We start from the raw sequence: 13,266 nt of genomic DNA, 5'->3' as shown, positions 1-13,266 counted from the left end.
ATCATGCAGAATACATCAGTCATACAAACAGGAGTTCAGGGATTAATTTAAGTATTTAAAAATAGTATAAATGGAATTCATTATTATACATTCAGACTATGATATATTTAATGTCAATGTTTTTTACTCTCAAAGAACGAATGAGCAACAGCATCTCAGAAATTATTAAAAAATGGGGTCAGCAGACATCAGGGCCAAGTCTTATTGGATCCATTTTGATCTCACTGAAGGCCAGAGCAATTTCTGATTGTGTATTGCTGTAACTTTTTGTTCAAGGCAATAGAAGACCCCTACGTAGTTATTATTATAGGGCACCTGCGTCTGGAGGAGGTTTGCAATTTTAACATATATTCTATAAAGCAGTTACCTGAGCTGAATTTAATTAAAAGTCTGATCACAAGACATTGTAATAAAAATAGCCACACCAAGTGTTATATGTAAACACACTCTAAGAGACTCCGTGCATTACTGCTGATAATTTATATAATAAAGCTAATAATTTAATAATAGCTATAATTTATATAATAAAGGTTAACAGCACTATAAACATCTTCCGCAAGCGCATTAAAGGCCACATTTACCAAATTGCATGTGTATATTGTTCCTTAGTATTAATTGTTTTTCTGCAAGTGTAATTGTCTGGAAAACTCACTTTGGAAGTATTTCTGTGCCTAGTAATTCCCAGGAAATTAATGTCTGGAGGTTGAGGGGAATTCTTTTGGAAAAGCTCATGCAGGATTATCAAAAACTCACCACGATTCTCAAAACTGCCCCTAACCAGACTTCTACAGAAAGTGACATTTGGGTTGCTGGTCTTCATCTCAGCCTGATTTGTCCTGTCCTGTATGAGAGAGGACAGTGAGGTGTGACTTGGAGTTGTAGGGATATTTTAATTTATTGTTGACCGGACTTCAAGATCCCCGTAAGAGATAGAATAAGAGGAAAATGGCAGGCCAGTGACCTCCATTCATGAGACACGTATGTCCAATCTCAATGTTGAGCCTTAGCGTGTGCTGGGAGCCTGAGCTGGAAGCCTTTTGATAGAAGCTAAGCCTGGGCCCAGGAACCAACACATCCAGGCTTCTCCTTTCCTGTTTATACCACAAATCATGCGTCTCTTTTGTAGCTAATGTGAGGAATTTGCCGGCCACAAGAACTTCAGCTGTCAAAGTGAGGAAGGAGAGCGCTGGTCCTAGCAAGTCTGCCATGTCTGGGCTGGCTTCTCACGGGTTTAGTGCCTCCCCAGCCACTGAGGAGCCCGTGAGAGAGAGGCAGACGGCGGGGGGCACTCCTCACTTTGCAGGATCCTCACAGGCGCAGTTTCAGTTATGACTTGGTTAATTAACAACCCTCTCCTCCTCCACGCACCTGAAATGTCCGCAGACATTTGTAGACGGAAGAGTTCCATAAAGAACAGACTTCTCTTCACACTCTTCAGTCCCCGTGTCACTCTACAAATAACGGAGGCACGCCCCGTCACTGAGCGACCACACCTTCTCTCTCGAAGTCCTTGAGCGGTTGAGTGTGCCCATCTGTGACTCCATTCACGCACAGGGCATGTGGCATTGCTGCCTCGTTTCCCTCGATAAGCCCACTTGGCATTCTGCATGGACAGACCATGAAGAAGGGTGTTGGTCGGCAAAGACACAAGTACAGAAAACAATGAGAAGTGGTAACATGGGAAGTGAAATTGGATTGGAAGCCAGATGGAGATACAGGAGAAATAGTTGGCAGTGGAAACATTGGCATTCCCCCTGTCTCATAGACATGGAGACCCCTGTAGATAAACTCCAAATACTTCAGCTCCCATCATTACTGTTACCATTTCTCCCTTCCCTGTTTCTACTTCTGTGTTCCCTTGTTCTGTTAATGTCCACCTCCTTCTAGGCGGTTGGGGATTTTAATTATCAGTGTTACCTCCCACCCTTCCTTCTTTCTCTGTCTTCAGACTCCAGTAGTTCCCCAAAAAGAAAGTCCAAGGTGTTGGTCTATGTCTCACAGAGTTTCTTTGGTAATTACATTAAATATCTTCGTGATAAGCACTTAGAAAAAACTTGGTGCAGATGAACCAAAGCCTTGTCAGATCTCCATTTGTTTATCTTCCTCTCTTCTTATCTTACTCTTCCAACTCTTTACTTAGCAGGCTCGTTACCTTCCTCATTTTAATCTTCTCCCAGCTGACTTTTCCATGCTTTACCCTCCCCAGTGCTCCAACACCCCCATCGCTGTTCAGGAAGGGTAAGCTCCTTAGCCAGTGCTGTAATTCGGTCTTTGACTTGGGTTGTGCCTCACAGATTCGTCTCCGACTCATCCCCATCCCAGCTATGCTACACCAGCTCTGTCTCTTGACATCCACTCCCCCCAATTATTCTTGGTTGCCTCATCTCCAGATTCTTCCCATCTATTAGGACCCAGTTAAAATGTCAACTCCTCAACAAACATTTCATACGCACGCATCCAGGGACAGAAGGCAAAACTCTTCATATCCTGAGCCGCTCTCCTGCCCATGCTCGTGTGATGCACACATCTCACTAATTCCACGACCGAAGCTTCCAGATCGTGCTCACACACCCACCGTGGCCACAACCCCCCTCGTCCGGACACTGTTCGTTCATGAGACCTGTTCAACACTGACCGTCCTGTGAGGGTTTTCTCCAGTCCACTGCTCCCACTCTAGGGAAGATGTTTTATTTTATTAAAAACAACTTGATTTGGCCAAAAATGAAGACGTATATAGACATTTTGAAAAATTTAAAAAAATACATACATTACACACACTACCAGACTACATTTGTTAGCATGTTGTCATGTCTTACATGCATGTTACATGTACCTGTGCATATTCTATAGTGTGAGTGGCTGTAGTTAAATATTCTCTCTCTTATTAGTTATTTATGTCATTTCTAATTTTTGGTATTCTACATAACCACATGACAAATAGTATAGCAAGTAAACTTTTGCTTATATTTATTATTAAAACCTTAGAATACATTTCTAGGAAAAATTTTCCTGGGTCAAATGGCAAAAACATTTTTACATGTCTTTTAGTGTTGTTTTGTTTTTGTTTTTTGAGAGAGAGCTTGTGAGCTGGGGAGGAGCAGAGAGAGAGAGGGAGGGAGTGAATCTTAAGTAGACGGCACGCCCAGCACAGAGCCCGATGTGGGGCTCAGCTCCATCTCATAACCATGAGATTATGACCTGAGCCAAAATCAAGAATCAGGCACTCCACCGACTGAGCCACTAAGGCACACCCGCATTTTTATAGTCTTAATACAAATATTTCTATCAAGCGACAATGACCATTTCACTTGCCCACTATGAAAAATGATTTTTTCATCTGCTTACAATGTGCAGAATAAATTCCAGCTCCCGAGCATGCTATTCAAAGTGTCTATTTTCCTTATGTTTGAAACACTGGGAAGGGGTTACAGAAAAACAAAAGGGCTGAAGAGTAGCTTGCTGTGACCCGAGATGTGAAAGACGACTACTGAAAGATTGGTGTGTATTTCCATAATTTCACTCTGAAACAGAAATATATACACTTTTATCTATTCATCGATCTATTTATTGAATTACTTCTATACAAATAGTATCATGTCATAATATTATCCTGAGCATTATTTTCTCAGTTAATAAACATAGTCAACGCATTAGGTCCTTTCCTGTCATTCCGCCTCATTCTGTGTAGCGCCACACATTTTTCCATTGCCTGATTATGCCATCGTTTATGTAACCCACACCCTGTCAGGGTGTTTGGGTTGTTTTCAGTTTTTCGCTGTGATCAGCCATGCTGTGTATGCACATTTCCGTTTTTATGGTCATTTCAAAATTGCTTTTCAAAGGAGTAGCTATGGCCTCCGCCCATGTATGAGAAGGAAGGGTCCCCACATTTTCACTGAAACCACATGAAGTGTTTTAATCCTCGTCAACCTGGCAGGAAGAGAAACTGTCTCTACAACATTTTGTTTCTTACATTTATTTGTAGCTTTTATTTTTTGACATGTTTGACATATTTATGTTTAGTCATGTCTGTCTCTTTGCTTTTACTTGAATTCCCTTCCTTATTTCTCTCTGCCTGACAAGAACCCTCCTAGACATCTTGAGGCAGAAGTGGACACATGCCTCTCTCTGACCTGAAGCTTTATTCGTACCCATTGGAGCTTGTGATGCGGTATTGCCGTGGGAATGGGCTCCCGGTTCCTCACTGACCTCTGTCTGAAAGGGGGTTCTGTCTGAGCCTAGAAAGACTCCGGTGTGCTCACAGGGGTGCTTCCTGGAGCACCACTGCCATAATTAAGAGGTGGGACTGTGGCAGGGCCCCTGGGGGCTCATTCGGCTGAGGGTCTCACTCTTGATTTTGGCTCAGGCCAGGATCTCACGGTTCTTGAGTTCAAGTCCTGCATCAGGCTCTGCATTACCAGTCCAGAGCCTGCTTGGGATTCTCTCTCCCTCTCTCTCTGCCCCTCCCCTTCTCTTTCTCTGTCTCTCTGTTAAAGTTAATCAGCTTAAAAATAAAGATGTGAGAATGTGGCCATGTGCTCGTGGGGAGCAGGGCGTAACACAGACTTGTCGAATCGCTGTGTTGCACACCCACAGCCAATGTGACGCTGTGTGTCCTCTAGCCTCCCACAAAAATAAATAAGTAAACACACACGCACACGCACCTTAAAAATGAAATGTAGAAACAAACTATCTTTTAGTAGAGGGCTAGAAAAATCAGCAATTACCCTTACTTTTAAAGTGAAGGAACAAAATCTACATTTTTCGGTGTGAAAGACTTTCATGTAAGTAGCACCGAATGTAAAAAGCAGCTTGAAAAAGGTCCAGGACGTCCATGCCAACCTGACCTCTCTTACGCAGTCAGCATTCAGTGTACAAAACAGGACCAGAGACTTGGGAGCTGTGTGCATGCACACACGGAACCAATGGAAATGTGAGGCGGGGAAATGCACGTGGGACCGGCCCGTCCACATGTTGGAAATGTGCGGTGAGAACAGACGAGTGAGGGGGGAGAAGGGGCGTGTGGCCTTACGTGTGAGGCCTCGTTGTCGGAGAGGCTCTGCGGGCGCGGAGGCAGCCTGTTCGCGCTGGAGCAGGTGGGCAGAGTCTGCTGCGGCCTCTGCTCCCTCCGGGCTAAAATCATTGTGTGTCAGACGTCTACAAACTGTGCCACACGGCTCACACTTCACGCCCGGTGAGCTGGAGTTTCCTCTGCATATGCAGTATGCAGAAAAGTCGCTGAGATCCGTGTACCGTGTCCTCCTATATAACGTGTTAGGATTTTTATCTTGATTTTGTGCAGCCCAGCGGAGGAGAGACTGGAACCACCGGTCAGGAGCGAGGGACTTGAGTCGGTACCTCCGCTGTGGTCCTTCTCCCGGCTGCTTGCACGGCCCGGCGGCAGCCCTGCCTGAATACTGAGCTTTCCACACGTGGAGGGTTTTTACGTTGCTCTCAGGAGCGTCTGTAAATCCGATAGAAGTGGATCAGACTGTGATCCAGAACGGATTTTGAGTGACACATCCCCGCTTTCGTGTTGGTATTGCAGATAATGTATTTTTCTGAAGGTGAAACGTATAGAAACACAGCAGAGGAGGAGACGGGTCAGCGGCCAGCCGGCATCTCCGTGCTGGACACGCGGCCCTTCAAGTGTTTCTCTCGCTCGGATCCTACCTCCTAGTGGGGCGCTTCAGGAATCACGCGGACACCCCATAAACGTCAGACAGGGATTAGCTTAAAGCAAAGCAGTATCAAGCTCACCTTTGATTTGTGAGCCTGAGAAAGCTTTGAAACAGAACTGATGGTCTAAAAGGGGGAATCGTTTCATTGTTTCACCCTTCATATGCGGCTCTGCCTAGATCTTGGCCGTTTGGGTCCGTCCCAGACAGAGGGTCCTCAGGGGCACCGGTGGGCTCACACCCAGGAGCCCGACCCCCTCCCCGGTGGTCAGGTAACACGGCGCGCACGGTATCCGTGGGTTTGGGCAAACGGGATGCGCCGGCGTGCATGCCGTCGGTGCTCAGTGTTCTCGGTGAATGAGTGTTCTGAGTAAGTGTGCGAGCTGTGCTCTCTCCCACAGCCTGCACTTCATCGTCTTTGACACCGAGACGGCCCACGACATCCTGAAGGTGTGGGACGGCCCCGTGGACGGCGGCATCCTGCTGAAAGAGTGGAGCGGCTCCCTGCTCCCCGAGGACGTCCACAGCACCTTCAGCTCGCTCAGCCTGCAGTTCGACAGCGACTTCTTCATCAGCAAGTCGGGCTTCTCCGTCCAGTTCTCAAGTAGGTGACGGCCGCCCTCTCCCGTACCCTCGAGGCACGTTGGTGCCTCCGAGTCAGAGCTCGGTGTGGGTTCTCAGGCCTCCCCGCGGATGGAGGGACTTTCTGTCGAGCATGATGGGAAATTTGGAAAACATGTATCAGAAGAAAAGTTTGTTTTGGGGAGTGCTGTTCGTTAATCAGGAAGGGGTAGGCAGTGGATTGCATTGGTTACGTGGAAAAATACACACGTGATCTTAAAGGCTTGACTTCACTAGGGAAACCCGGGCCCCAGACAGATGCAGGTCTCTACCTGAGTGTCAGGTTCCCCTCTGGTGCCCCTGCAAGCCCAAACCAAGCCGGGGTCCCTAACTGTGGTGTGAGGTCCCCACACAATGGAGCCGCTCCAGGAGTCCGCTCCCAGCCGCTCTGCCTAGAAGCGCCCTGACTCTTCTGCTTCGGGCCAAGGTCTCAAGTGGCTCAGGTGAGACGGAAGTCTCTGGGGGCTCGCCCACGGGACACTCGTGGCGGCACGTTTGCGCTATCACCTCCTGAGGGATGGGTTCCGCCTTTGATTTTGTTTAATTGTCCAGCCCGTGTTTACTGAGCATTTCCCAAGAAGGAAGGAGGGAGCATATTTTGTGGAAGTTGCACGTTTGAGGGCCCTTCGAGTGGCACCATGGAGGGGTCATATATCCGGCCAGCCGTGGGCATTAAGCAAGTGGAGTTCACACGTGAGCCCCGTCCTGCCTGCCTTATCCCTGGGCGGGTCACTGGTGAGCCGTATTTAGGATTTCCATGAGAAAGTGGGCTTGGCTCAGTCGAATACTTTAAAAAGTTGCTAATAAAAATGAGATTATCATCTCATTTGCAATAATTTGCAATACTTTGCAAACATGTGCTGGATTTTTCACTGGCCTATGGTAAAAACATCAGAGGTAAGTTCGTACCGCTAATGTAACTTGGGGGGGGGAGTGTCCATTATTTTCGTATTTTTGCTCTCCATCTTCAGAAACGGTGGTGAGCAGATAGTGGATGTGTCTCTGGCAAAACAAAAATGTGGGCAACGCTATGAGGTGTTTGTCTTTCTCTCCTACCCATTGTATACTTTCCTAATTTTTCTTAATAGATAACGTTTTAGAGCAACTTTAGGTTCACAGCAACTTTGAGAGGAAAGTACAGATGTTTCCCACACCCCGGCCCCCACGTGCCCGGCCGCCCCCATTGTCAGCGCCTCCCAGATAGCGCACTTGCCACAGTGATGAACCATGGTGATGCCGTTGTCACCAGAGGCCACGCTCATACTGGGGTCATGGTTGGTGCTGTGCATTCCTCAGGTGTGCACAAACGGGTGATGACACCCATCCGTCATTAGCGTGTCACACCATCATCTGCGGCCCTGCAGATCTGTGTTCCCACTGACCACCCCTCCCCGGTGCCCTCCACCACTGGCAGCCACACATCTACCGTCTCCCTGGTTCTGACTTTCCCAGGAAGCCATAGAGCTGGGGCCACCTGGTGATTCCAGGCTCAGTCTGTAGATTTTTCAGATACGTTTCGTACCCTTGGTGCTGCATGTTGAAGGCTTCTCCATGTCTTTGCACCTCCTCTCTGTGATGGACAACTCATTTCTTTCTAGCGATGGGAAATAGTTCATTGTCCAGTGGACCAGAGTGTATTCACCCTTCACCTGCTGAAGGCCTCCTGCTTATTTACGGGGTTTGGCGATCGTGGATAAGGCTGCTGAATACGTCCTTGTGCAGGTTTTGTGGGAACACAGGGTTTTAATTCATTTGGGCAAATACCAGGGAGCGTGATTACTGGACCGCATGTAAGAATATGTTTAGTTTCATTCCTAGCCTTTCAAAAACCTTCCCCTTTTAAAGTTCTTGCAGAACCCAGAAACCACTTATTTTCTTAGGTTCATTCATGATTCCTTCATTTCAAAAGACAGCTTCCTGCTTTGGTATTTTTTTAAAAAGGCCCTTTGTTTTATTTGTGAGTCATAGACATTTTGATTCTCCTTATAAATTCATATGTTGATGTTTAGGAAGTGGTCAACATGAACACATCCACTAAGGTTCCTACAGAAATGAAACTTGCTTATTTTTTGTAAATTCAGGGTTCCATGTAAAATTGTCAATTCTATGCCTACAAATGCGTGACTATTGGCGATTTCATGTGGTTTGACCAGACCCTTGCACATGAACTTTCCCTCCTCCCCCATTCCCAGCTAACAAGTCCCTAAGTCTGGTAATCTTTGAGAAATGCCATGTTGGGGCAAAAATACTGTTGACTCTGAGGTTCTTTTAGGAATGGGTTTCTGCGAGCTTGTCTTTAAAACTTATAAGAAGGAAAAAAAAAAGAGATAAAACTTTTCTTGTCATAATTTAGAAAAATCTTCCTGGACTCTGATTAAGGAAACTTGAGTTTCTCTCTTTACCTCTAAAGATTTGTGACTGACCCTCTATCTCCTTTATTGCTTATTTGTGAATTGAAGATATTATGCCAGTGCCTAAGGACATTTGCACTTAACCCAATATCCTGTGTTCAACATTCTCTCTTCGCCTTTTTAGATTATTCTCTGCCATTGCTTGGGCTCCTCTCTGACATAGAGGGGACATGCATGCACTGGGCCTTCTCTCCTGTTTGGATCCATCCAGTGGGGAGCTCTGGAGGAAAAGAGAGACAGACCATAGAGTGTGGCCAGGGGTCTGATGCACCCTGGTCCCTTTGCGTCAGGTTCCCTGGGCCTGGCTACATCCCTCAACCGAAGCTCGCTGCCCTTCTCAGGAGGCTATGCCCATCCACGTTCTTCTCCAGATTCTTACGACAAATTCCCAGTAACCACACCTCTGCCTGGGATTAACTGTTTAAGGAAACCCTCTCAAATAATCCTCTGGGAAGTGTGAGATAGGTTTTGGGTTGGATCCTTATTTAATTGGAAATAGGTTTACAGTTCTATAAGCGAAGTGTATGAAATGGTCAAGGGCGTGTTCCACTCTATCAGTTACTAAAACAAATTCCATTTCTCATTGTTCTAAAGGAGATTATATCCAGTCCAAGCTCCCATGCATTAAGGTAGATGAGAAGTCCATCTACTTTACAAAGCCCCCTCCCCTTCTGTGGTGGGTGGGAAGTCAGGATACTTTCTGTGAGGGGAGTAGGAAAGACCAATCCCTCTCTGCCCTTGGTCTTACCCTCACGCTTGCCTCCCATGTGGTTCTGCTCGCTGTGGGGGCTGGTCTTGCCCTCGGTGGCCACACAGATTCATCTCATGTGGGCTCTGTCTGTGGACCACGGGCTAGAACAGAGCCTAGATGCTCTGTGAACTTCCCAGCAGAGTCTGCCATTCCTGGGACACCGGTGGGAACAAAACACCAGGACACGAGTCTCTGTGTCTCTGAGAACTTGATGAAAAGTTGCCTCTTAGACCTGGTTACCCTAGATGTGAGAAGCAGAACTTGCCCAGGGCCTGTTCGGCCTCAGCAAAGAAGTTTCCTAAAACCCTTCGGTCAGATAATAAAACTGACACTCCCACGTTCCAGGAATGTGTCACCACCAGCACCTGGGACATGTGGTCAACCCACCCTCACCCATGACCGATGTGCCACTCTCTGTCTCTGCAGTGCTGGGGCCTGCCTTTCCTCAACAGAGGCTCCACTGACAAAACAAACTTAAGCTGGAGTCTTTCTAAACCAAAGGCTGGAATTTCCTCAAAATGTGCAAAAGAGCCCATCCCTCCAGCCCCAGAGGGGGTGTTCCTCTTCTGTAAGTGAGGAGGAAACGTCCATAAATTTTTATCTATGATCTTGAGACTTCGTGTATAAGTTAGATTGTTTCACCGTTCATAAGTAAGCTAATGTTAAAATCTGAAGTATTAGCAGCACACCGCGATTTCAAAATAAAATGTTAAATGATAGAACTGAAAAAACATGTTTTCCTCATGTAATTGATGCCAAGTGTAAGCACTGTTGCCAGGCCAAGTGCCATTGATTCAATAGTACTAAGAGGTGTCTTGATAAGCCGTGTTAAGTTGGTAGTGGCCAGTAGGATGTGAGCTAAGAATTACAGGGTCACTGAGTTCTTGGAGGGAAAAAACTTACTTGGGCATTGGTTTTCATTGGTACGTAAGTCATCAGGTGTTAAGTAAGTTTAAAGTGTAGGAACGTGACATCAATGTCACTGTGCATCTCAACACATGTAACTGTACTAAGTTGGAGTTTTTCAATTTTGACGATATCTCTGTTCTCAAAACACCTCTTCAACTACTTCCCGTCTTTCTTTCTTAGTCTTCTTTATTCCACTGGCCACTCTCTTGTGGTCTCTTTTGTTGTTTCTGTTTTTGTTTTTGTTTTACCATTGTACTGTTCTTTAATTTTATGTGTATATTTACTCTGTTTTTTAAATTTAAATCCCAGTTAGGTAAAAGATAGTATAATAATGATTTCAGGAGTAGAATTTAGTGATTCATCACTTACCTATAACATCTAGTGGTCATTCCAACAAGTGCCCTCCTTAATGCCCATCGCCCAATTAGCCCAGCCCCCACCCAGCACCCTGCCAGCAACCCTCAATTTGTTCTCTGTATTTAAGAATCTCTTATGGTTTGTCTCCCTCTTTGTTTTTATCTTATTTTTGCTTCCCTTTCCTTATGTTCATCTGTTTTGTATCTTAAATTCCACTTAAGAGTGAGATCATAGGATATTTGTCTTTCTCTGACTGCCTTATTTTGCTTAGCATAATACACTGTAGGTCCATCCATGTAATTACAAATAGCAAGATTTCATCCTTGGTGATCCCTGAGTAATCCTCCATTGTGTATCTACACCACATCTTCTTTATCCTTTCATTCGCCGATGGACATCGGGGCTCTCCGCATGCTTTGGCTATTGTTGATAGCGCTGCTATAAACATTGGGCTGCACGTGCCCCTTCAGATCAGCACACCTGTGTCCTTTAGATAAATACCCAGGAGTGCAACTGCTGGGTCCTAGCGGTGCTCTATCTTTATCTTCTTGAGGAACCTCCACAGTGTTTTCCAGAGGGGCTGCACCAGTTTGCATTCCCACCAGCAATTCTATTGTGGCCCCTTTTGCTGGTTTTCCTCTTTCTGTCCTCAAACGTTAATGGCTGGATATCTCTAGCCTGGTACCGTGTGTGTATCTCTGTCAACATTCGCTCCTCGGGTTTTATCAGCCAACCTTCCAAACCCTGTGTCCTGAGCATCCCCTGCCCGCTGTCCAGTGGTCCCTTCATGTGGAGATACCTAGCAGGAAACGTGGGGCCCAAAACGTGACCGCAGTAAGCCAGTCCTTTCCCAAACCTGATCTCCTTGCAGGCTCCCTGTATGGCCGATGGCAGCTCCATTCTGCTAGTTGCTCAGGGCAAAACCTCCAAAGTCAATTTTTGAGAAACCTCTTTATCTCACACCCACATGATCCAGCAGCAAATCCAGTAGGGTCCATATTCAACACCCCAAATCCACCCGGTGCCCTCAGCCAGTGCACTTACCACCGTGGGCTAAGTCCTTTGGGATTGGGCTGAGTCACCGTGCCTTCCTCTCTCCTGCTCATGCCCCTTTGCTAACTTCCCTGAGCACAAGAACCAAGATGAGTCTTCATAAAGGCTGTAACATCCTCTGTGCCCACTTTCCCTAATTCACAGTTTCAAGGTCTTCCTCCATCACTGCCCTCCATCCTGTCGAACCCCTTGTAAGGAAGCACTCCAGCAGGACACCACGCCCCCCTCGGGATGCCCTCACAGGGTGTGTGTTCACTTTACACACTTACATACACGCCCTTATCTCTTTACTGGCTTAATGGACCCAAGTGTGGCCACACCACCTTTGAAGATTCCTTTAGCGGAATGAGTCGTTTGTGACTCAACAGTCTCCAAATCCAACACCCATACCTCTGCCAAAGTGCTATTGTGTCACCTGTGACTATTCTGTTTGCTGTTACTGGACTCAGTTCCTGGAAGGCAGACTATGTTTGTAGTTCTACAACCTGATGTGTAATTAGTGGCTAAAAAGGATTTGCTAATTGAGTATGCTTGAAACTATCGGGATGGCTTCAACTACATGACAGACACTGCATGTCACCTACAGCAGATGCTGTGTTTGGCATTAACTTTTGCTTCATTCAAAACTTTTAATAGGCAAGACCTTACTCATAAATATTTAAGGACTAATTTTAATAATAAAGATTCATTTTTTTCCTTCCCGGATTAGTTTTTACTGGATGTTGATAGCTAAGACAAATTATCTTCAGTGTTTATTATTAGAAGAATAATGGGCAATATAGACTGTGTTTTGACTAGTCAAGATCACATTATACAGATTCAATAAAAGTTAGACATCTTTGTTGACCATTTTAGTTATGATGAATTATACCTTTATCCTTTTTTATTTTTTTAATTTAATGGTTTTTATTTATTTTTGAGAGACAGAAGGAGACAGCACGAGTAGGGGAGGGGCAGAGAGAGAGGGAGACACAGAATCCGAAGCAGGCTCCAGGCTCTGAGCTGTCAGCACAGAGCCCGACGCGGGGCTCGAACCCACAGACCGTGAGATCATGACCGGAGTGGAAGCTGGACGCTCGACCGACTGAGCCCCCCAGTCACCCACCTTTATTTGTCCTTGATTGCTTAATTTCTTTTACCATTTAGAAACCAGGCAGAACATTTTTATTTTATAAAACTTAATGCCCATTTTTAAAATGAACCCAGTATAATCTATCATTTGATCAATTTTATCATCTCATTAAATCACAATCATTTTTCCCCCTGCTCTACAAATAGCCTTGGGACAGGGACAGCTGTTTACTGAGGGTGTCAGGAAAAGCACTTGCCTGGCCTCAGCCCCACACGTCTGTGTCTCACGACTGGGCCACAGGGGGTCTGCACCCCACATCCCCATGTGTATTTACTACACTTCCCCTAAAAGGAGCTTTTCTGCACTAGGAAATGAGCTGTTGAGGCTCCCAAATACTCAAACTCCATTAAAGGC

At 45.9% G+C, this 13,266-nt stretch overlaps 1 protein-coding gene across 1 annotated transcript in view; it reads left to right on the top strand.

Annotated features, from left to right (window-relative positions):
- Positions 1-13,266, top strand: part of CSMD1 (CUB and Sushi multiple domains 1) — a 1,512,254-nt gene that overhangs the window by 1,236,657 nt on the left and 262,331 nt on the right. The window contains exon 40 of the mRNA XM_029933196.1: positions 6,080-6,282. Within this exon, the coding sequence (XP_029789056.1) occupies positions 6,080-6,282 (203 nt within the window). The remainder of the gene's footprint in view (positions 1-6,079; positions 6,283-13,266) is intronic.

The sequence above is a fragment of the Suricata suricatta genome, chromosome 1 (genome assembly GCF_006229205.1).
Source record: "Suricata suricatta isolate VVHF042 chromosome 1, meerkat_22Aug2017_6uvM2_HiC, whole genome shotgun sequence".
In the NCBI taxonomy this organism is placed as follows: Eukaryota; Metazoa; Chordata; class Mammalia; order Carnivora; family Herpestidae; genus Suricata; species Suricata suricatta.
Note: the sequence above shows the minus strand (reverse complement) of the source record. Positions and strands in the feature narration are given on the sequence as shown.